Source organism: Arachis ipaensis, chromosome B07 (genome assembly GCF_000816755.2).
Source record: "Arachis ipaensis cultivar K30076 chromosome B07, Araip1.1, whole genome shotgun sequence".
In the NCBI taxonomy this organism is placed as follows: Eukaryota; Viridiplantae; Streptophyta; class Magnoliopsida; order Fabales; family Fabaceae; genus Arachis; species Arachis ipaensis.
Window position 1 is genome coordinate 121,210,728 of NC_029791.2, and position 26,365 is coordinate 121,237,092.

The window sequence follows — 26,365 nt, forward strand, 5'->3', positions numbered from 1 at the left end:
ATATTATAAATAAATATTAAGTTAAATAAAATAATTTTATATTATTATTTTTGTAGCATTACTTATTTATTATAGCAAAAATGGTACATTTATTTAAGTCAATTTCATGGTAATGAGTAGTGACAACACATACCGCAGTTACAAATTGGATATATGCAACTACACGAGTAGATTTTCACTTTGGTATACACTCGAAGTACATATTGACAATGTACATAGATACAGGGGCGGAGCTACATTGTAGTAAAGGGGGCAACGGTTTCCCTAATTTTAATTTTTGAAAAAGTTTAGGGGATCAGCAACTTTATTAAATTTTGGCTAGTATGTAACTAGCAAAGAAAAGTGAGCTATTGGATGAAATCTCACACCAATCTCACATCATTGAAATCATCATTGATGGCTATTTGATGGCTACAAATCACAAAAGTTGCTGTCCCCCTAACACTCCTCTTAATTTTTTACATGTAAATTATATGTAAATTTCAGTTTAGTCCCCTTAAAATTTTATTTTAGTCTTATTTTATTATATAAATATTTTTGATCTCCTCTAATCTTTTATTTTTTTTTATTTTTTATTTTTGTACTTGCTATATAGGAAAAGTCTAAAGGCAAGTACTTTTATTGAAATTTAGCCAACACTTAACCATCAAAAGAAAATTGAATAATCCTACACTATCAGATGTCATCTCACACCATTGAAAATATTGATAATGACTAATTGATTGCTACACATTACAAATTCTGCTGCTCCTAGCACTCCTCGGTGCTATATATATGCTATGTGTATTGTCAGTATGACCCTGAACGTGCATCTTTCACTTTATGATGCCTGCATGTAGAAGTAGAACTGCACTTTTTGTAATATCATGAACGGATAAAAAAAAAAGACCTAATTCCTAAAACCTTAAAATACTCATACAAGACTTGAACATAAAAAGAACGTAGATTTAAAATAAAAGAATGTTAAATGCACCACTTTATTAAGATGGTTATATAGTTCTCATGTAATTATTTCAAAAAGTTTTAACTCTGCCTATGCTAAGCTCATCGCAAATTTTTTACAGAGTCAGTCATAACTCATAAGCCACGATAAAGAGAGGACTATAAGGTTTTCAATAACCAAAGTAAAACTTTGTTAAATCTGTCTAACATGGATCAATCTTGAAATTGCATTAATACTGGGTTATTACTTTGAAGCAAGGCATCAAATACAGAGTTAAATAATGAGCAAGGACAAGCTGAGTTCATATATGAATTCATTCTCCATATATACTAAATATAATAAGTAAATTATGCTGTCAATGGGAAACTTCATACTTCATAGACTTCTATTCTTTGGCTGCAAAGCTGGAAGAAGGTTTTCAGGTTCAATGGACATTGCTGGGATCGACGAGTGCTGCTAGGTATCTCCAGTTACCAACATTTATGTGGTCTGAGCAAAGACTCAAATGTCAACACAAACAAGGGAAATTTAAGGACAACATGCAGAATGGTGGATTTGCTTCAATTTTGATATAGAATCAAGAAAATATGTTGTTGGTGTATACTTGATGAATGACAAGGAAGCAACATATTAAACTCCAATCCCTCTAGCTATATAATATATCATCCTCATTGTAGCTAGAGACTAGGATTATTGAAACTTATCAGAAAAAAAAGTAACATATATCCAACAATTTCCCGAGTTACAAGAAATAATCCAAGTATGCATATCAACGATAATGTGAACACACATTTTTTTTAACTCAAAAATAGACATTACAAATATGTTGAATAAGACAGATCATATGTGAATTGCTTGAGTACTAAATTCTCAGCATGCAAATAATCTTGGGTTCATAAAAATGCTATAGGAGAATGATAAATTTCTCTAACAAAAACTCTAACCAATATTAGTGAGACACTTGGCACAATTGATTAGGCTTTTTGTTAGGCACATTTGTTGGTCTTCTATTGTATTTATCAGTCAGGTTCTATATTTTAAAGCTTTATGCCATGCTAAATCGCCATTCAAATCAGTTAGTTATGCAAGAATAAAAAGCTTTTCAAGTACAATTTCATGACAAGAAATTTTTATGTCTGTCAAAGATACGTCTAAACCAAAGCTACTAACCGCATGATGAAAACCTGAAGAATATAGCTCAAAGATTTGGAAGATGTCAGTAATATATATGTATAAAAGTAATAATTCTTCAGATATCAACACTTAATAGCAAGAAATCCAATATGATTTTGACAAGGAAAATCAGCAAGTTTCTTGGCCAAAGAAAAGAAAGGCATACAAATTTATTGAATTCAAGGATACATATAACATCATAAACAACCAATTCAACATAATAAAAAATGAAAAATGGAACGGAAAGAAACATCTAGAAGGATATCAAAATTTGGATGATTTATCTAAAATGAATATCAAAATTTGGCTGAAATATGCACTTACTCAAGAAGTAGGGGAAAACAGGGCAAAGAGAACCTTTTGTCATGCAAATTATATTGTTGAACTCTAGAAAATTTGCTGAAAAAGAAGAAAAAGGAAAAACTATATACAGAATACTTGAAAAGCAGATAGTGAAGTTAAATGTGTAGATCCAAATTTCTACGAGCAACAATTATAAGTTTATAACCATATGGCATGGAATGGTGGTATTTCATTTCACCTTTACCTGTATAATCATCAGACATTTGATTCTAATGATGAGAATCTGCTTTATTCACAAGGTATATGTTGCATCGGACAAAAAAACAAAAAACAAAAAATTCCGAGAAAGAATACTTTTTGGATATAGATCAGATATTTCTTATTCAAATTAATTCAAAATTACATTATTTTGGGTGAAGTTTTTAACTTTTTATTCTACAATTAATTAGATATTTGTCTTAGAATGCTAAGTTTTGACTCTTTAGATGCTGGGCTTCGTGGGCGGGAGGCTGGGCGACGTTGGGACAGTGTCGGACCGGACAGCAGAGAAGTGCAGCGGCACCAGAGTGACACTGCGGACCAGAGATTTTTTTTTGGTGACTTGATATTTTTTTGGTGACTAGACTAGAGATCTTTAAAGTTATATAAAACATATTTTATTAAGTTAAAATTACCATTTAAGTTTAAAAAGTGTAAAATTTATATAAATTATATATATCACCATATCCATACTTTTTTTAAAATTTTCATATCCTAAATTCGTTTTAGTACAATATCCAAATTCATGTAACATAAATGAGAATAAAGAATATATTTGACCAACTGTTTATTTCTTTAGAAAACTATTTTTTGGTTTACTAAATAAAATGAGCTATTATTATGTGTACTGGACTACTGGGTACAATTTTTTTATTAGAAAAGTATTTTTTTGTCATAATTAGTAAAGTACTTAAAAAAAAAAAGCTCCACTGATATTTAACTCATGGATCTAATATTTTGAAACTCAGAAAGTTCTGGCCAGTGGACTCTGTTTCTTTAACTTTTGGTATAAAATGGGCTTTGTTTTTGTTATAAGTTGTTGGGTTGGGGAATCATCTTGTTTTTGGATTTCTCGTCATCTTCCTTTATTCCCATGTCCAAGCCAATGTTGTCATACTTCTCTCTCTTTATAGTTACTAAAAGACGGCCCGCGAAATAATTATAACAATAAAAAACATACATTGTTGTCGGTGAAATGAAAATGTTGGAAGTATCTCTTAACATTACAAGGAAAAGCGTTTTTTTGGACGCAAAATATCGACGGCTATCTCTCCCGTCGATATTTTTCGACGGCTTGCTGTCGATATTTTAAAAAAAAGATAATTAAAAATAAACTAATAAAATTGACAGCCTGGCTGTCGATTTTTTTATGTTGCATTAAACCTTCTTTAACTATAGTCATAGTGTCGACGAGTTGGAAGGCGAAAATACTTTTATTTTAAAATCGACGGATGTGACGTCTATTTTTATATTTAAAATATCGACAAAGCTCCCGTCGATAAATTTAAACGGCCTAGATTACTTTCTAAAATCAAATAAATGGTGTGGATTTAATGCATAAAATAGACGTAAAAACCGTTGCTTTTTTTTAAATTAAAAGCGACAACAGTACCGTCGATTTTTATTGCTAAAAACACCATTCCCGCCTCCACTTCCCGCCTCCAAGTCCAGAAACACCATTTTCCCCCAAATTCCTCACCAACCCTCATTTTATCATTTTCTTTTCTGCATTCCTCATCAATCCGCCACCAAGCTCAGAAACAACCCTCATTCTCTTCTGCCGGCGTCACGGTTGCGCCGCTGTCACTCCGTTTGCTCGCGCCGCCTGTCGCTCCGCTGCTGCCGTGCCGCCGTCGTTCCTTCTCTCTATTGCTGCCGCGCTCCTCCTACTTTGGTCCTTCTCCGTTCTCTCTCAATCGAGATCACAAGAACAGGTATCGTTTTCAAAGCCAACTTCAGTTTCATTTGGAAATCCCCTATTTCAGGTGTGAACTATAACCTAATTGTAATATCCTATCTTTTAAATCTAGAAATCCTGGTCATCATGTTTATTCTGGTTCCATTTTATTTTAAGAGCTAAGACTAAGTTTAATAATTCTTCAAAGCCGAGGGATTATTAGATGTTTCTCCACTTTCCATTTTGAATTTTCCTGGATCCTTCTTCCTTCACTCGGCACTCCTCACTACTATATTCAATCCATGTTGTGTTGATGTGAGTAGTTAGAGTTAGTAATAATGGCGGAGGCGCTTCGACGAGGTCGCTCTCTGGCTGAGACGCCAACATATTCAGTTGCTTCCGTTATTACTGTTATGGTCTTCGTCTGCTTCGTCGTTGAGCGCTCCATCTACCGCTTTGGAAAGGTACTACAACTTTAGTTGCAGATTACGTGTATGATATAAGTGATTCAGTTACAGTAATCAATGTTACTTCATATTGCATAATGTGCTGCAAAATAGATTATAGGCAGTTTCAGATCTTAGGGTTGGTGAAGTGTATAAATGGAAGGGTGATTAACACAAGTAATTTGTTGAATCTTGTGAACGTATGAAGCTTCTTTTTCTTGGCTGTGCAGTGGTTGAAGAAGACAAGAAGGAAGGCTCTCTTTGCATCACTGGAAAAGATTAAGGAAGGTAAAACAAGCACTTTAATAATAATCAATGATATGATACTACTGATTTTTTACATGGTACTTGACTTAGATTGTTCTTTTCTGCTAGAGTTGATGCTACTTGGTCTTATCTCTTTGTTGTTGGCATAAAGTGCAAGATGGATCTCTGAAATATGTGTAAATCATCATTGTTCAATAGCGAGTTTTATATTTGTTCTGAAAAAGACCTTGACACGAACCAGAATCTCATGCCCGAAGGTTCATCCTTTTCCCCTGATGAAACTGATATTCCAAAGGGACTAATTAGTGGTCCATTCAATCAATGCCCTGTGGTAAGAAGCTTTCAGTTATGAGTTAGAAATTACATTTATTAGTAAAAGATACTAATAAATGAATGAATGCAGGGGCACGAGCCATTTGTTTCATATGAGGGTCTTGAGCAGCTGCACTGGTTCTTGTTTGTTCTTGGGATCACTCATGTTCTATACAGTTGTCTGGCAGTCGGTTTGGCATTGAGCAAGGTTGGTCGGCAATAGACTTTTCCAGCTTATTATGGGATCACTTGCTTGTTTCAAGCACATGTTGTTTCTCCTTTGCTTTGGCTCATGTTTGGTTGTCTGGTCCATATGTTTCTGGTTATGTGGGGCTGACATTGTTGCCTTTCATGTACTATTGTTTGTTTTCCATTTGTTCTATGCTTCTTTAGATTTATAGTTGGCGCAGATGGGAAAATCAGACCACAGTTGCAACAGACGGAAATCTGCAAGGTGCATAGCATAATAAGGTTCGACGTATAGATTTAGCTAAACATTTTATCCGAACAAATATAAATCCGGAATGGATGGTTTTATGTCTCTTACCAGTTCTTCCCCCCGAATTGAGACCCATTATTCAAATCGATGGGGGAAAACTAATGAGCTCAGATATTAATGAACTCTATCGAAGAGTTATCTATCGGAACAATACTCTTATCGATCTATTAACAACAAGTAGATCTACGCCAAGCGAATTAGTAATGTGCCAGGAGAAATTGGTACAAGAAGCCGTGGATACGCTTCTGGATAATGGAATCCGCGGGCAACCGATGAGGGATGGTCATAATAAGGTTTACAAATCATTTTCAGATATAATTGAAGGTAAAGAGGGAAGATTTCGCGAAACCCTGCTTGGAAAAAGGGTTGATTATTCGGGGCGTTCTGTTATTGTAGTAGGACCATCACTTTCATTACATCGATGTGGATTACCTCGCGAAATAGCAATAGAACTTTTCCAGACATTTGTAATTCGTGGTCTAATTCGAAAGCATTTTGCTTCGAACATGGGAATTGCTAAGAGTAAAATTCGGGAAAAAGAACCGATTGTATGGGAAATCCTTCAAGAAATTATGCAGGGGCATCCCGTCTTGCTAAATAGAGCGCCTACTCTGCATAGATTAGGCATACAGGCATTCCAACCTATTTTAGTGGAAGGGCGCGCTATTTGTTTACACCCATTAGTTTGTAAGGGATTCAATGCAGACTTTGATGGAGACCAAATGGCTGTTCATGTGCCTTTATCTTTGGAAGCCCAAACGGAAGCTCGTTTACTTATGTTTTCTCATATGAACCTATTGTCTCCGTCGATGGGAGATCCTATTTCCGTACCGACTCAAGATATGCTTATTGGGCTTTATATATTAACGAGCGGGAATCGTCGAGGTATTAGTGCAAACAGGTATAGTCCGTGTAATCGCAGAAATTCGAAAACTGAAAGGATTTACAATAATAACAATAGATATACGAAAAAAGAAAAAGAACCCATTTTTTGTAATTCCTATGATGCAATTGGAGCTTATCGACAAAAAAAAATAAATTTCGATAGTCCTTTGTGGTTCCGCTGGCGGCTAGATCAGCGCGTTATTTCCTCAAGAGAAGCTCCTATCGAAGGTCATTATGAACCGTTGGGTATCTATCATGAGATTTATGGTCATTATATAGTAGTAAGAAGTATAAAAAAACAAATTCGTTGTATATACATTCGAACTACTGTTGGTCATATTTCTTTTTATCGAGAAATCGAGGAAGCTATACAAGGTTTTTGTCGAGCCCATTTATATAGTATCTAGTTAAGTCAATTTCTGATGCGGATTTGAATTCAAGGATCAATTAGGATCGGGTAGCATCTTAGTTTTTTAAATAAACTTCTACAAGAATCAACATAAGCAAAGAACGGAAGTTTTCAAACCATTGACTAAAACCCATTGTTGAACTTAATCCCACTGAGCAGAATATGGAGGTACTTATGGGAGAACGGGCTGATCTGGTCTTTCACAATAAAGTAATCGGTGGAACTGCCATTAAGCGACTTATTAGTAGAATAATAGATCACTTCGGAATGGCATATACATCACATATACTGGATCAAGTAAAAACTTTGGGGTTCCGGCAAGCTACTGTTACATCCATTTCTTTATCGATCCCAAGGAGTGCATATACATAATAGACATATTGAGATCATCGTACGCCAAATAACATCAAAAGTATTGGTTTCAGAAGATGGAATGTCTAATGTTTTTTCACTCAGCGAGCTAATTGGATTGTTTCGAGCTAAACGAGCGGGACGTGCCTTAGAAGAAGTAATTTGTTACCGAGCTCTATTATTGGGAATAACAAAAACATCTTTGAATACCCAAAGTTTCATATCCGAAGCGAGTTTTCAAGAAACTACTAGAGTTTTAGCAAAAGCTGCTCTCCGAGGTCGTATCGATTGGTTGAAAGGTCTGAAAGAGAACGTTGTTTTGGGAGGAATGATACCCGTTAGTACCGGATTCAAAAGGGTAACACAGCCTTCAAAGCAAAGACAACTTATTAAGATTGCTCCGAAAAAAAAGAATTTACTCGAGAAAAGAATAAAAGATATCCTGTTCCACCATAGAGAATTTGTTTTTTAATTTCAAGAATTTATGTGATACGTTGCAGCAATCATTTTCGAAGATTTGATAATTGCTAAAAGCCTATTTTTTCGAATTTATAATTCTTAAATTTAAATAAAGGTGTTTGATTACATTTTTGAAAGAGAATAAAGAAAAAAGTAAAAAAAATTGAATGGCCTGACCATGTATCAAGAGCCAATCTTCAATAAAAGAGAAGGTTCCATCGGAACAAAACTTTTCTTATTTCAGGATACCCTGTCTCTTTTTTTGTGGGGATCAATGACAAAAAGATACTGGAACATAACGTTGGAAGAGATGATGAAAGCGGGAGTTCATTTTGACCATGGTACTAGAAAATGGAATCCCAGAATGGCACCTTATATATCCACAAAACGTAAGGGTATTCATATTCTAAATCTTACAAGAACTGCTCGCTTTTTATCAGAAGCTTGTGATTTGTTTTTTGATGCAGCAAGTAAGTGGAAACAATTTTTAATTGTTGGCACAAAAAATAAAGCTACGGATTTAATAGCACGGGCTGCAACAAGAGCTCGGTGTCATTATGTTAATAAAAAATGGCTCGGCGGTATGTTAACCAATTGGTATACTACAGAAACGAGACTTCATAAGTTCAGGTCCTTGAGAATAGAACAAAAAACGGGCAGAATCCATAGTTTGCCAAAAAAAGATACTGCTATTTTGAAGAGACAGTTATCGCACTTGGAAACCTATCTGGGTGGCATTAAATATATGACTGGCTTACCCGATATTGTCATAATCGTTGATCAGCAAGAGGAGTATACCGCTCTTAGAGAATGTATCACTTTGGGAATTCCAACGATTTGTTTAATCGATACAAATTGTGACCCCGATCTCGCGGATATTTCGATTCCAGCTAATGATGATGCTATAGCTTCAATTCGGTTAATTCTTAACAAATTAGTATTTGCAATTTGTGAAGGTCGTTCTAGCTATATACGAAATTCTTAATTAATAATAAAATAAATTATTCCATTGATAACTTCATAGATTTATAGAATCGGTTACTATAACTAATTTACTAAATCGCGCAAAAAACAAAAAACCCAGAAATATTAAGTGATTAGTCGATATTCAAAATAAAAGATTTAACAGACAATTGAAAAAATAGATGGTTGAATCAAAATAATTCATTTCAAGTTCTATTTATTTTGAAGGCAATATGAATATTCTATTATGTTCCATCAACACATTAAAAAGATTATATGAGATATCTTCTGTGGAAGTAGGTCAACATCTCTATTGGCAATTAGGGGGGTTCCAAGTGCATGCCCAAGTACTTATAACTTCTTGGGTCGTAATTGCTATCTTATTGGTTTCAGCCATTTTAGTTGTTAGAAATCCGCAAACCATTCCCACTTTTGGTCAGAATTTCTTTGAATATGTCCTCGAATTCACTCAAGATGTAAGCAAAAACTCAGATTGGAGAAGAATATGGTCCGTGGGTTCCCTTTGTTGGAACTATGTTCTTATTTATTTTTGTTTCAAATTGGTCGGGGGCTCTTTTGCCTTGGAAAATAATACAGTTACCTCATGGGGAGTTAGCTACACCCACAAATGATATAAATACTACTGTTGCATTAGCTTTACTTACATCAGTAGCATATTTCTATGCGGGTCTTTCGAAAAAGGGATTAGCTTATTTTGGTAAATACATCCAACCAACTCCAATCCTTCTACCAATTAACATCTTAGAAGATTTCACAAAACCCCTGTCGCTTAGCTTTCGACTTTTCGAAAATATATTAGCTGATGAATTAGTAGTTGTTGTTCTTGTTTCTTTAGTACCCTTAGTAGTTCCTATACCTGTCATGTTCCTTGGATTATTTACAAGCGGTATTCAAGCCCTTATTTTTGCTACTTTAGCTGCGGCTTATATAGGTGAATCCATAGAAGGCGATCATTAACTTAACAAATTTAGGAAATAGTCTTTTTTTTTTAGTTTCTAGTTTAGTTTGACTCGCCACAATATATGTGCGGCTAAAGATAATATACTTAGGTAACGAAAATACATAAAAGAGAAACAAATAAGTTTTGAATTCTGATTCTATTAATTGAATATTCATAAATACGGGGTTAAATTAAATGCAATCAAAGTATAAATAAATATATGATTTAGTAAAAAAAAAAAATAGAAAAGATTACTTGAGAGCTGTAAAAAAAATAGGAAAAAGATTCATTATTTAAAAGATGTTTTTCCTATTTTTTTTTACTAAACTAAAAAGAATCTTTGTTTTCAATTTTTTTCAATAACTTTTTGGTATTATTTTTGTTGTATTTTATTTTGTTCATTCAATCTATAACATAAATATTTTTTTTACATTATAATATAGATCTAATTTGAATATTATTTGATTAGAGTCTATTAATGTTGTAAATGTAAATATTAAGAACTTTAACTTTGAACCTTGTAGGATATTTCCGTTTACGACATGTGATTAAAATGGATATTACATAAAACTAGAACGTATTTGTATTTCATTCATATTCAATTCAACAATAAATAAAAATTCCATTTAGATCACTCAAATTTCAATATTTCGTTTCAAAGATTCAGTTCTTCGGTCGAACGAATTTTTTTAGATTGATTATACCATATGGATATAAACGAGGATATAATCAAAAAGAAGAAAAGGGCTAGCAAAAACCTAAGACTAAGATTTGAAAGAGGAGTCAAGCCAGGGTGTATATAATAAAATTATAATATAATAGCTAAATGGCAACTCTTTCTTTTTTTTTAAAGTCTTTTGAAAGGTTTCAAAGAATGCTTCTCAAATCCAATTGAATACACGAACAATTGGTTTACGGTATAGAAGAAATACATGTATATGTGATACTAGATATTGGATGTTAACGAATTATCTAGAAACCAACTATAAATATAGAATGGTTTCACAAACCAAGACAGGAATTTTAATTTGTCAATGTAGTAACAAATGAAAATTTCTGTTGTAATAATCTAACAATAATCTCTTATTGTTGTACAGGAAAGAGAAACAAGGTGATGAGGCGGCAGATAACCTTTGTTTTTCATCATGCTTCACATCCATGGAGCAGGAATCCAATACTCATCTGGATGGTGATATATCATCAACACTTTATAGCTTCATATCCTTAATTTTTATTTGCAAGCTTGCTTTTTCATCCTCATGGCTGATAATTTGTGGTGTCAATTTGGGTTTCATAACTGTAAGTTTTTTATTTATTGAGATAATCATTCATAATAGGAGATTCTTTCATCCATTGTTGTTCCTTGATCTGTCAATTCTGTTTTTTCAAATATGTTATTCAAAGTGGATTAAGCTGCTCTCTTGCAATCACTATCATTTCTAACATTATTAACATACTGTTCACCTTCCTCACTAGCTGATTCCATATGATCCTAACATGTTTTATGAATTTGCAGGAGCACAAATTGCCACTGTCATATAATTCCATCAATATATGGTTCGAAGCATGGAAGATGAATTTCATGGCATTCTAGGCATAAGGTCTGAAATGGATTTCATATGTTCTAGGCATAATTCAGTACTACTAGCTACTTGAATTTTGTATACACTAATTATTTCAAATTTTTTTTATTAAATACTAATTATTCCTTTGGTGTTGGATTTCTTTTTTAGTGATTCCATATTGAGGAGTTACAATTTCTCTGTATTTTCGATCCTACCAATCTACACAAAACTCATCAAGGGTGGCCTTAAAATATTGATTTACAGGTAATGGTAATGGTAACAAAGATAGATTGCATATGGAATGAAACTATCGTTTGATATATTATATGATTATGTTTTAACATATATGATTAATTGAGTATCATAAATATATCAATCTAAATCCTTTTTTTTTATTTTCTTTTTTAGTGGAGACACAGATGGGAGAATACCAGTGATAGGAATACGGTATTGGGTTAAAGCTCTGGGATTATCTCTAAAGTCTAGTTGGCAAAATTGGTACCATGACAATCAGGTTCCATTTAATTTCTTAGTCTTATCTAATATAACCGTTTTTAATTTTTTTTATAATAACGGTCTTTAAATTTTAAATTGTGTATTATCATTATTTTTTAGTTAAAGAAACTGGAGATTTTTGTTTTGATTTTTTAAGGACATTTTAGTTTTTTACCATCTCTTGTGAATTTATTTCTGTCATCTTGATTGTTTCTAATTTAAAATATTGAAAGTTATTGCTCCACGTAACTTTGTTAAGACGAATCAAATGCTAAATTTTCTTTGTACAAGCATTAGAATACGTGGATAAAAGGACCTATTATTTTACTCTAGTGAAAATACCTATTATTTTGTTTAGAGTTTTTATGTTAGAGGATTATTTATTATTTTGATAAGTTTGTAAACTCATTATTTTTATATTTAGAAGTTTATTTATGTAATATTTTGTATGAATATTATTTCTATATTTAAAGGTTTATTTGTATTAATTGTCTACTAATTTTCAAATAGAAAACATATTTAAAAAAATTATAGCTATTAAAATCGACGGCAACATTGTCGCTTTTTAAATTTAAAATGGACAAAAGAAACGAAATACAGACATAGAATTTGTCGCTATCTAAGTAGTTAAATCAACGGCTATTTTGTCGATTTTATTAAATCAAATATCGACAAAAACTCTGTCAATTTTATATAATAATATCGACGGCTTTGTTGTCGATTTTATTAAGCATTTGTCGGTTTCTAAATAATTAAATCGACGGCTCTTTTGTCGATTTTATTGAATCAAATATCGACAGAAGTGGCGTCGATTTTAAATAATAATATCGACGGTAATGTTGTCGATTTTATTAAGAAGGTAAAATTTCCAAACTCATATTATAGACGGAAACGCTGTCGATTTTATTAAATTATTATCGACGGCTACACTAGCCGTCGATTTTATTAGAATTTTGAAAAATCGACAAGCTTAATAGCAACCATCTCCGCCGTCCATTTTGCCGTCCATTTTTAATATTATCGACAGCTTAGCCATCGATTTGGCCATCAATTTTAACGATGTTTCTTGTAGTGTAAATATGTTGATAGCGAAGATATTTGCGGTGCTAATATCCAACTATTTAAGTGTGTAATTATTATAATATATTTTAATTAAATTTAAATATGTGTTTTACTATGCGTGCGTTTGGTTAGTATTCTTGGACACTAAAGATATGAACACGGTGACATATATTCACTGTTTGTTTGTTAAGGCACATATGTTTTATGGGCACGGTGGTACATAAGTATACGTAAAATATATGTTTTTAGTGTCTCTCCTTTGAGTTGAGACATTGAGACACAAAATTTTATATTTTTATCCCTTTTTTTTTTGAAATTCCAACTATGACTCTAATTTATCTAACCCTAATCCCTTTTTTTCTTTTATTATCTTTTCTATTCTGTGTTTCTAACCCGAAAATCCTTCCTCAACGTCCTTTCCTCCATCTTCTCTCTTCCATGGCCATGTTCCTCCTTCACACCACCGCCATAGCCATTGCCTCTCTTCTCCCTCTGCCAGATTCACCACCACTATCTCTCTCAAATTTAAAGAACGGTCACTGCTGTCTTTGCTAGATCTGTCACCACTACCACTACTGCCTCTTGGAATCACAGAACCACCGGTGCCATCACTTTTGCCAGAATCGCTGGTGCTGCCTCTACAGAAACGCCTCTACCGTTGCATTCTGCCTCTACTTCTACCTATATTCCTAACTGCATCTCCTCTCTTGGTTTTTTATTTTTTTTTTTCCTTTAAGAAAACGAAAAATGTATATTTCATTTTTTTATTTAGTTGAATCTTGATTAAGGCTTGTAGATCTTGTCTTGTTTTGTTTTGATTAATTTTTTTATTAATGTAAGAGTTGTTAATGGTAATAGAGAACTAGTAGTGGTAGTGATTGTTTAAACGGTGGTAGAGAAGAAATAAGATGGTGGTGGTATTTTGTGATAAGGGTGATATTGATATTTTCATATGATTGTTTTGTCTTTGTACTTAGTTACCAAACAACTTAAAAATTTTGTGTCCTACTGTGTCTATGTCTTCAATGTCCATGTATTTGTGTCTATGTCTGTGTATATTCATGAACCAAACATAGCCTATGTGATGAATAAGTTATGGATGAATATTATTTATCTATGTTTGTGAAAGTTGTGTTTGAATAAAATAGTTCTGCATCTGCTTTAAAAGACAAAACGAAGATTGTTATGCTAATTAATATTACAAACCATAACTGTATAAGCACATATAGGTATCATCTCATTGTTTTTTAAAGAGAACATGTAATGATTCACTTCAATAATATTAGTAGTTGGAGCCAATACTGTCCGACTTTAAAGATGATTGACATTAGTAAATCTTTTAAGTGAACACTATAAATAGCTTAAGCAAGTGCCTCATTTGAAAAATATTGTTTATAAACATTAGAAAAGGAAATATATAGATGGCGAAATAATCCTTTATGATTGACTTTGGTTTTTAAATAAAACAAACTCCGATTTTATAATACCCATGTATAAAAGCGTTAAATTATTGTTAATTAAATAATATGCATTAATATCAAACATAATTAATCTTAATTTTATTATCACCTTACCTAAATTTTTGCTTGAAAAAAGGTTTCTATTTAATCTTTTCATATTTATTTGTCGCAAATATTTAATTAAATAAAAATGTTTTAAACCCGCCTGAAGATCAAATAGGCATTTTGGTTAGAATAATTAATTCTCTATTATATTACACCTTTAATAATTTCAATACGATGCATAAATATTACATTTTACATACTAAAATGGTTAAGATTAAAGTAAAAACTAAAGTCGTTATATATGCAAGCTTAACTCACAATTTACTAAATTCATTTCTACTATTATATTCTTATTTTGTAAGGAAGCTTTAAAAATTAAAGATGATGGATTTTTGGTGTAGTATCAACTTATTAATATATCTTTTTAATATGACATCTAACTTATAACAATTTCAGAAATAAAAATGAGACACACTTCTTGGTATGATAGATATTAATGAAACATGAAATCAATAAATATTATGAAATTTAACAATGATAACGTAAAATTTGTTTTTTTAGATAATTCTATCAATCACATGATTTTATTAGAGATGAAGTTTCGGACTTAACATAGTTAGGTTACATAACTAACACTTCAAAACAAACTAAAAAAAGAAAGCTACTCTACTTGCACTACATCAACTATATAATTGTAGAACTAAAGATCATTACATGCCAACCATCTTTTCTACCGCTCTTTGATATTGTTATTGCTAGGAAAATAGAATTAGAGAAAAAAAAAAAGGGTAATGGATGATAGCACTTTGGATGAAGACAAAAGTGTAACCGTCAAGATACAATTGCATGAAATAGATTAGTTTTTTAATATACCAATTTAGTAAGTGAAATAATAGTAGTAAGTACCTCCAATGTAGAAATCTCAATAGTTGCAGCAGTTGATACAATCTAGAGAGTGAATTCTAAAACAACACCATCTTCATAAGAGAAATTAAAAATGTCTTATTTTCCTCTTGAAATCACTACATTCTGAGATCTCAATTGAAAAGTATCTATTTGACATAAATTAAACAATTAATCAAAATTATTTATGAGGTGCTCTTTAAAAAAAAAAAAAAGAAATGATACAAAGTTTTTTCATTGTTCTAATGATTCTATATTTCTATTCATAGTGAATCCAATACAAAAAAAAAAGTACTTTCTTGTGACACTAAAATAGTAAAGCCTAAATTTTGAAATAGTTAAGGAATAAGGATAATTAGTAATGCATTTCAAGGACTAAGAATGTCAAACCATGTCCCCTAAACCAAGCATTATAAAATCTGTTGCACTAGCCAATAAATTTGTAGGAAATACAATATTTACAAAAAACTCTAATTTCTTTGTTATCGATTGCAACCCACGAAAATTTAAACTATTGAATACCATGACATTTGCCCAAACAACCTTCTAAAGAAAACAAACCTAAAAAATATCATAGACGAAGAAGTAGCATTGCTCAAATCATATTGTGTTAACAACAACATACAACATATATAAAGCCAAAATGGTTTAGTTTTGGTAGTATACCAAGCAATACAATACCTTCTCTTTTTTCTTTTTTACAATAATGTCATAATTTGTTTAATTAAATCTCGAATATGTCATTATTTCTAAAATGCAGATTGAGACCTGCAATGAAATTTAAGACAAATTTATACACGCAATCAATTGGCGACATTCATGGTTAAAGAAACAAAAGAGTTTAGTAACAAAGCTAAACTTGTCATACCTGGAAGATATTATGCCAGAAAGTAGTGATGAGTAAACAATTTCTATGGCTTAATGACGTAAAAATACTATTCTTAACAGATTAGCAATAGTTCTTAAAAAAAAGTCCAATAATTTGTTTAATAAAACCAAATACATAACAGTCTCCTATAAGGCCAGAATACAAAGTAATGTATGTAGCTTAACACATAAATAGTATTAATTCAAATAAAAAAATTTTAAAAGTATACAACTTTTAATAACTCAAATATTTCTAACTGTCAACCCAATCCTCTCTTTTTTATCTTATTTTAAAAGCAAGAAACTTTTTCTTTGCCAATCAAATAAGTAATGGATATTGAGTAGCAGTAACCTAAATTCTAAGTAAATAAAATAAAAAGTAGAGGTAACTTATATCTAAATATATTAAAAAGAAATCATACATTCTTTTCTCCTGAATCATTTCTCAAAAAATATATTGCTCAGAAAAAGTAGAGGTAACTTATATCTAAACATTGTATTGTTCATTTATATCTCAAAAAGAATGTTACAACAAAACCTCATATATTTTCATAAATAGCTATATCAAAATACTTAAACCTAGAAACACCTAATTCACTCAATTTCAAAGCACAAATAGTAATTGAAGCAAAACTTTACCATATCAAAAACTAAACATACGATAATTCCCAACTTATGCAAATTAATAAAAATAATAAATTCAACTCTAATTCACATTATTTCAAGTTTATGTGAATCATGTAATAGAAAATACACTAATAAGAGCATTTTTATATGGTGAAAATAAAAGGATTAAAAATACAAAAACAAACAAAACTTTACAGAAGACCAATTTACAAAATCAAAGAAAAAGATAACTAAGCTTTTTGTATAACATCACTTTGACTCCAACCTAAAATAATGAAAACCAAGCCTTTGATTTTTTGTGTGACGGAGGATGTTACTATTAGTACTATAATACTAATGTAATATTATGTGCATATGATGATAGCTTTGTCAACAGTTTATATTAGAAATTGCATTTAATTTAGAAGAAGTGGTGGTGCAGATATATCAGTATGAGAACATAGTATAAATATTCATTTCTAAGGATAAGTATAGAACCTCAAGTTGAGGAAAAAGCATAGAGCTGCCTAAAAGACTGAAATCAACTAAAATCCAAATCCATCTCAAACCAAAAGTATCAAGCTCAAGCTAAATAATTTAGACTTATTTTATGAACAGTTCAGATCAGAAAATGGTGGTAAAGTCATTTCAGTAAATCTTATTGATCTTTTTTTTTAGATCTAGATAGTGACTACAGTCTCTATAGCAATATTTAAAAGATTAATTGTAGTAAGCATTGCAAGAAAGCACTCACTCACCTCAGTTCTCACAATTCTCACCATTGTATGCTTATCTAAAGGTGAGGATGTAACCATGAACTAAAATTAATATATCATTTCAACTCAAAACACAATCTATAGATACAAACATAATTCATCTTTATATACATTAACTATAGGGTATATCAATTTCAAAATAAATGTATCAATTAGTTATGTACAGGAACTAATCAAATTATTAAAAACATCTTAATTTAAATGAATTAGATCCTTGAAAAAAAATTATCAGGATTACTTCTTCTTATTTGACATTTTTATTCTCTCTTTTCACTCATTTTCTGTTATGTATTTTATTATAAGATAATAACGTTAGTGTTTTTTAATATTTTTGAATATACAATCATTTTGAACATAATACCATTTTAAAAAGAAACCTATTTTGAAGAAAATTGTAGTACACAAACATGACAACAAACTTTATTGACCTTTTTTTCTCTCTATTGTCCCCATCTCTGCTAGTTTCCTCTACGTCATCAATATAGGCAATGTGTAATGAAGAATATCTACAATCAAGATATTAAAGAAATATATAGTGAATATGCCACTTATAAGAAGGGACATAGTTATAGGCTTATAGCCTTCCCTGATCTTTATGCTCAAATTTTAGTGCCACTTGAAAAATAAAAAGTAAAATCAACTAAAACCAAAATTAATCTCAAATTAAAAGTATCGAATAACTTTGAAAACCCAGAGGCTGCAATAGATGCTCACCTTCACCCAATTTAATGTCAACTTTGTACAAAGGTTATCCTCCAACTTGAACCTTTAGAAGTCAGAACACAAATAAATTACCAAATATATAAATAAAGGACAATTGAAGATTTGATGAAAGAGATTTATTAGAATGGATGAAGTTATTTACCATGTTCCCACCTATCCTCCTAAATATAGAGGTTTGAAAGAGTTAACGGACCTCTTGCAATGAACAAAATTAAATAAATAAAAGACCTGAAAATAAAGCATACACAATATCAGTTAAAACAAAGAATCCAAAATCATAGAATTTAAATAAATAAATAGACAAACTTGATGAAACGATGAGAACCTTTTATATATGACAATGGAATGTATCACAAAGCAATACAAAACATATAAAATTCAAGTATGCGAAACAATAATCAGCTCAGCAAAACCAATTAAAAATTAAATTGGGGTTTATCAAAATACTAAAAGGAGTGGTTCGAAATAGATACATATTTGATTTACAATTTTCATTGGAAACATATCTTTACCAAATATGAATGACTTTAAATGAACAAATGAATAATAGGTATCATAGAAAATAAAAAAATACATACAATATCAAAATGCTGTGATGCATTGTTTGAAAAATCCTACAAATATTTGAAGAGATGTTCTACACCTTGTTCCTCCAAAAGGAAGATAAGAAAAATAGTCATAGTCAAGAATAGAGAGAGAGAGAGAGAGAGAGAGAGATATGTTAATGAAAGAATCACAGAAAGTCAGAAAAAGAAAAGCAAGGAACCAATACTATGTTTGAGATTCCATAGGAGCTAGCCATTTCAAATGATTTCCCGCCATTTTATTGTTTGAATTTGATTAGCAGCACTTTCCTCGAGTCAAATCATTTTATTTTTTTATCATCCGTTAAACAAATCTTAGCCTAATCTTACATTCTAAACAATTCAATTGATATTATAAAACCTGCAAATAATAATAATAATAATAATAATAATAATAATAATAATAATTATTATTATTATTATTATTATTATTATTATTATTATTATTTGCAGGTTTTATAAGATGAATTAAATTGTTCAGAATGTAATATTAGACTAGGATTTGTTTGCTTTAACGGATAAGGAAATAAATGAAATTATTTAACTTGAGTGAAATGGTGTTGTTCAAATTCAAACAATGAAATGGGGCAAAATCATTTAAAACGACTAGCTCTATTCAAACAATGAAATGGGGCAAAAAAAAATATCTTACTCGAAAGTATGCTCAAATAGAGCTTTCTCTTTTTTTTTTTTTGCTTTAATCTTCTTACAAAAACACAATAGAGGAACAAAGCTCTTAGTTATCACTTACCAGTACTCAAGGTATGCTCAAAATAACTCAACTCGTACTGCATCTGACTGATAAGCTTCCCTTGAACCAAAGAAATACACAACACCCCAACACAGTTTCACATTTCAACACACAACTAGCTTCACAATCCAAAAAAAAAAAATATGAAAAAGACCAACAAAACAAAAGGGGTACTACAAAATTGTTCAAAAATGGCTAAAAAACTTTCACTTACCCGCATAAGTTTTCTCTAGAACTTCCAAGTTCCAGCTGTGAAGCACTCCTCATTTTGTGCTTCATCTTGTTCTCACCCTCCACTGACTTCTCTTTCGCCTTTTCTTCTTTTGAACCAACACCCTTCATATCCAAAGATCAAAACTTTCACTTGCACGAAATACAGAGATATCTTCTACCTGCGTGTCGTTGGACATGCAACCTTGCCGAGCAAGCCAAGACAGATTTTCTTGTGCTTTGATAAGAGGAGAGAGAAGGGGAAGGGTTTTGAAATTAGAGAGAAGAGGAAGGGGGAAGGATTTTCAAAGAAATGAGCGATTTAAGAGAGTAAATGAGAGAAAAATTTAGGGGGAGATAAATGAGGGTTAAAATTTGATTTGTTACTCAAATTTGGTGGAAAATTTTCCGCTCTTTTTGTTCTTCTCCATTTTGGGAGCTGGGATTCTTTATTAATCCCCTTTGAGTTTAAATTCGTGTACTAATTTTAAATGGTAAAATTGAACTCAAATTTTAAAATTCAAAAGGAAAAAGGCGCTAAAATTGGAGTGGGTTTCACTAATAGTGAAATTACATGCTTAAACCAAGGACAATAAACTCTAAAACCAAGTTAACCTTACCCAGTTTAAAACTTTCACAAGTACACGTGCAATATGAAACTTGTAACCACGTGTTAATGTGTTAGCCAATATGGGTTTTTATTACTATTTTGCTATTCTAATTTTACTTATATAAAGATTTTATTTTTCCGTGTTGAAAGTCCTTAATTTATTGGAAATTTGACAATGTACAACTAATAAACATGGGGCAAGAGGATCAAAGTTTACTTGGTGTGGAGCAATAAGAGATGGGAGAGAAAGGGTTTTTGAGCGATTGGATAGGGGGATTTGTAATGGTGAATGGCGTATTCTTTTTTTAGAAGCATGCATCACTTTCCTTCCTAGAATTCAATCCAACCACTACTTGTTGTTTGTCTGTTTGGAAGGAGGCCGGATTGCTAATATAAATAACCCATACAGTTTTGAAGCTTTTTAGATGCAGCTAACGATTTTGGTCGGGTTCTAAAAGAGAATTAAAAAGGTAATGGGACCTATTTTTACTAAGATAAATAATCTAAAACACAATCTCAACACATGGAGGAGGGATATATTTAAGGATATATTAAAAAAGAAAACACAACTTTTGGCAATTGGAGGGATACAAAAATGTACCTCTTATGAAAGAAATAGAAGATTAGATGATTTGGAGAGAAATTTACAAAAATAGTTAGACTACATTATGGACCAAAAAGAAAGACTCTGGCTCCAAAAATCTAGAGTTGAATGGATTAGGGATGGCAACAAAAACACTAAATACTACCAGGTTAAGACCCTTATTAGAAGAAGGAGGAACAAGGTTATTTAATTTGTTTAGGAAATAAAGATGGACAATGGGAGGAGAACAAGACCAATTGAAAAATATGGCTATCAACTTCTACATAAATATATTTACTAAAGAGAAGGCTTGTAAACCCCAAAAAATTAATAAAATCAATTTTTATAATTTAGAGGAATAGAAATATTAAAAATATGAATTTTGACACTAATTTTAAAGATTTTGGCCTAAAATCGGGCCAACGGGCCGAACCGGTTGGACTAGGCCCAAATCGGCCCAAGGCCCAACCTATATAAGCTTCCAAACGAAGCTTTCTACTTAATTTTCACTTCGATATGCTGAAAGAAGAGAGGAGAAAGAGCGTAACCAAAACCCTAACATCTCTGAAATTTAATCGTCCGTAACTTTCAATCCAGAGTTCCAATTAACGAGCCGTGAGCGACCATGTGTTCGACTCGGAATTCTCTACAAAACCCACAGATTAATTTGGTAAGAATCTGGAACTTTTTTACTCAGAATTTTTTTACTCAGTCACTCTTCCCTAATTTCGAAATTTAAGGTTTTGATTTTAAGAGATTATGTAATTTTGATGTTCTAGAGTCGAATTAGCTCGTGGATAGTGTTGGGCTTTGTCCATTTCATCCATGGGCAAGGTAAGGAACTGTTGAACCCTTGTGAATTATTGAATTAGTGAACTATATGATAATTATTGTGATATTGTGTGAAATTAGATTGTGTTCTAATTGATTTGGAGTTCAATTGAGCGGTTTGGAATGAAATCCGGGTGATTAAGCTTGAGAAATTGATGTTTGAAAGTTTGGAGCTTGTGAAATAAGAGATTTTTGAGGTGTTCCGAGCTTAGGGAGGAATCGACCAAGGTATGGTTTTAGTTTCTCGTAGATAATATATAATGTTTTGTGAAAACATAGACTAGATGACCATAGGTTAGGTTGAAAATGTGGGAATATGTTAATGCTAGTAACCTTGATGGAAATGTGGAATTATATTGTGAATGGGTTGATGAATGATGATTTTGTTGAGTTGGTTATAGGGTGTTAATTAATGTTGTTGATGGGGTTGATGAATGATTATTGATGAATGTGAGTATTGATGATGAAAGATTGAGGATTGGTTGAGTTATGTATGTGTATATATATGTGTGTGTGTGTGTGTGTGTGTGTGTGTGTGTGTGTGTGTGTATTTGTTGAATAATAAATAAATTGAGAGTTGGAAATAATTTGAAAAGGGTTTGAAAGGTGGTTTGGTTGGGACCCGAGAAGGGTGGCAAAGTCCAAATTTTAAAGGAGATGATGTCAAAATTTTTATAAAAATTGGAGATTTGGTTGGGACCCGAGAAGGGTGGCAAAGTCCAAATTTTAAAGGAGATGATGTCAAAATTTTTTTAAAAATTGGAGATTTAGTTTGAAGTGTTATTTAGACAAGTATGAATAAAAGAATAATATTATTTGACTTTGATTTATAAAGAAAAGAAATGCATTATGTTTTAGAACTTGATTTACTAAGAATAGTATTATGTTGGAGTTTGAATTTATCAAGAAAAGTATTAGGTTTTAAGTTTTACTTAATTAAGAAGAGAATTCTGTTTTGAGTGTGAATTATTGATGAACGGAATGGGAGGTGTGATGATGATAATTATTGAATGAATTGAATGATGATGAGTATGAATTTGATATGGAATTATTTTGTGAGGATCGTGGTTATTTACCGCCCACCAGTTTTTAAATGAATATGTTTTATGGAGATCGTGGTTATTTACTGCCCATGTGTGTACTGTTTTCCAATTGAAAATGTCTGTGGGGATCGAGGTGGTTTACCGCCTGCAGATGGTGGGGATCGACATGGTTTACCGCTCACCAGGTGAGGATCGTGGTACTGTGCCGCTCACTAGTTTTCAAGAAGACGATGCCCAGGTTAGCTACCAAACATGTTGGCTTGGCTGTATAACCGACAGATGGGACTCATCTGCCATAGGGTAGATATACATCATATGCATATGTGTGTTTTCTTTGATTGTGCATTAATTGGGCTTGCCTATGTGGTTATTATGCTTACCTGCTATATTTGCTATCTGCTGTATCTGTATCCTACTTGTGTTTACTTTGTTTGTATTGCTTGTCTGTGCACCGGAGTTTTAGAGGATTGGAGGAAGGCAGAAATTAGGGCTTATGTTAGAAAGGAATTAGAAATAAGAACCTTAGATAACCTACCCTGTTTATGATTTTCCATTTATAAAATTTAAGATTTAAATCTAAGTGTCGAAGTTCTAGGATCGCCTCTGGCTTTCCCGGGACATTATATGTTATGTATGTGGGCACTATTACCATACCGAGAACCTCCGGTTCTCATTCTATATCTATGTTGTTGTTTTCAAATACAGATCAAGATATGACTCGGTGAGCATCTGGAGGCTTCTCTGGCAAGCGAAGTTGGGAAGTTATATTTTGGGGTTTTCTGTTATATATTTTCTGTTCATAGATTCTCCTATGTATATATATAGATAAATGATGTTTAATTCTCTTAGAGGCTTTTTGGAGAACTAGGTGCTTTCTTTATGCATGTTGGGTTATTTTGGGATATATACTTATGCTCATATATGTATTTATACTCTGGCCAGCCTTAGCTTTGTAGGCTGCATCTGGAGCCTGATATTCTGTATTTTGGTACTCGACTATTTGTATATACTCATGTCTTACCCTTATCTTTTCTTTGGTTTTACGTCTTCGAGTGTAATACGCTTTTCTTTTCGCGATTTTTTGCTTAACCACCCTTCAAGGCTCCTCGAATATTATATTCCTTCAATTCTATTATCTATGTATATTTTATTTTAGAGGTCGTAATATCTCACCGCCTCTATTTTATGACTTAAGCGAAAAGCTCTGTGTGGTAGGGTGTTATATTATGGTATCAGAGCAGTTCATTCCTGTAGAGCCTGAGGGACGGACTAACTATGCTTCTGGGTATACTTTGGTTGTCTGTACATGCTAAACTAGGTTATCTAACTGATAAATGTGGCATGAATGTTCATGAGCATGCATTTGGGACTTTGAAGCACTAGACTTGCGATATTGAGACTGATCACCTTGATATCACTTGTTTGATGTGAACAGGAACCAGACGGTGACTGGTGGACGCGATCGCGGGCGAGACAGAGGTAGAATAGGTACTGCAGACCCTGAAACGACGGGAAATGACCTTGTGAATTTTATGGCTACCTTGGAAAATATGGTTGCGGCTATGCAGGTGACAGCCGAAGCGCTAGGGAATCAAGCTGAAAGTGGGAACGATGCTAATGGGGATAACGGACCAATGACGGTTGTAATGTTTCTGAAGATACATCCACCAATCTTTGGAGGAACCACGAACCCCACTAAGGCCGACAACTGGTTTCAAGCGATTGAGCGGGCTTTACAAGCACAGCAAGTCCCTGAAGATAAATGTGTTGAGTTTGCAACTTATCTGTTAGCGGGTGAAGCCCAGTATTGGTGGCAAGGGACGTGACGCCTTCTACAGAATGGTGATGTTGCTATACCCTGGGATACATTCTAAACTGAGATTTACAAGAAATACTTCCCTAACTCAATCAGAACAGCTAAGAAGCTTGAACTGCTGCAATTGAAACAGGATCAGATGTCGGTCGCTAAATACATGAACAAGTTAGAGGAACTGTGCCGATTCTCTAGGATTCGTCAGGGAACTCCAGGAGACTTTGAGGAGTGGAAGTGCATCAAATATGAAGGAGGACTTCGGAGTGATATATTGAGTTCTGTGGGCTTGATGAAAATCAGAATTTTCTCAGACTTGGTAAACAAGAGTAGACTCGTGGAAGAATGTTTAAAGAAGGCTGCTGTGGCAAGGAGTGAAAGCCGGGAGTTCTGCCGAAGGGTTCACAACCAGAATTTTGCACCGAGGGGCCAAGAGTTCAAGAGGAGTGGCAGTCGCCAGGCGAGTGATAAAGAGAAGCAAGTGACGCCTTACCTAGAGGATGTGAGGTGCCAAAGATGCAAAAGTTTTCATCCGAATAGGCCGTACCGAAAGGGTTTAGGTCTGTGTTATAGGTGCGAGGCACCGGGTTATATCTCCAGAAATTGCTCCCGTAGAAAGGTTCAGGACGCTGATCAATCGTGACCACAAGGTGGAGGTAATCCTGAAAAATGTTAATAGAATTCTAATTGCATTATATGATATTGGGAATGCCGCGTTTAAACATAGTGTATGACAAAGGTGAGGATTTAGAGCTGAAAGTGTTAAGACTTAGTTGTGACTCTAGTGTGCATAGACCAACTTCTCAACTTATAATACTTAGACTTAAGGTTCCTTCTTGTTTACCACTGATAGGATTGGAATGGTTATCAACGCACCGCGTGTTGCTGGATTTCTTTGAATATGTAATTCGATTTATGTCCGAAGGGTCTAAAAAAGCTGATAGTCGCAAGGGGTAGTGTTTGAATTCTATGACGGTGAGCTACAATGGAGATTGATTGTACGATAGGCTTAGTATCCATGGACCTTCGTGACCCGATCGATTCTTTTTCCCTTATAACTTGCTCGAGATTTTGTCTCGGATTCTTTGTTTTCAAAAGATTTAATTGTCTTCCCAATTCTATTTCTTACTTGCATGTAATTGTGCATGAACTTTGTACTCTCCGAGGCAAGCCTAATTTTGTTTTGATACAACCAAGCGATTCTTGAATTTTTGAAAACTAGCAGTCGAATTGCATTTCTCTGTGAACTTGTGTTTCTTCAAAAATCAACGGAGACTTACTTAATTCAATATGCCTTGCTTCTTTCTAATCAGAGTGTTTGATTTGGCTTCCCTCCATGAGATACATCTTAATTCTTATCCTATGTATTTTGTGAAATTTTCTACAACTTTATTTAATCAGAATATAAGACATCCTTCTGATTTCTTGTGAACACCGTTTGGGTTGTTCGTTCGTCCTTTGAGCTTATAATCTTTTTGGAAATCAACTCGAGCTTGATTTTGTATCGCGCACAATTCTTAAATATAACCTTCGG

General features: G+C 32.7%; 1 protein-coding gene, 2 long non-coding RNA genes and 1 pseudogene across 5 annotated transcripts; 2 read left to right on the top strand and 2 right to left on the bottom strand.

The window, feature by feature from the left end:
- Positions 568-2,729, bottom strand: LOC110264408. Of its 2 annotated transcripts, none has more exons than XR_002350567.1 (3): positions 2,441-2,729; positions 1,318-1,432; positions 568-829 (listed from the first exon to the last, which is right to left on the bottom strand). It is a non-coding gene; the product is annotated as an uncharacterized LOC110264408 (long non-coding RNA). The 2 variants fall into 2 exon arrangements; XR_002350566.1 differs by having other exon boundaries at positions 568-847; positions 2,441-2,728.
- On the top strand, positions 4,644-11,155 carry LOC107606150 (annotated as a pseudogene).
- LOC110264409 lies at positions 16,741-21,023 on the bottom strand. Of its 2 annotated transcripts, XR_002350568.1 has the most exons (5): positions 19,959-21,023; positions 19,745-19,804; positions 18,552-18,637; positions 18,401-18,452; positions 16,741-17,728 (listed from the first exon to the last, which is right to left on the bottom strand). It is a non-coding gene; the product is annotated as an uncharacterized LOC110264409 (long non-coding RNA). The 2 variants fall into 2 exon arrangements; XR_002350569.1 differs by lacking the exons at positions 19,745-19,804; positions 19,959-21,023 and adding an exon at positions 18,988-19,239.
- On the top strand, positions 23,137-25,474 carry LOC110265152. The gene is made up of 3 exons (XM_021107981.1): positions 23,137-23,321; positions 24,457-24,825; positions 24,934-25,474. The coding sequence occupies exons 1-3, from the start codon at positions 23,137-23,139 to the stop codon at positions 25,472-25,474; spliced, it is 1,095 nt and encodes a 364-aa protein (XP_020963640.1).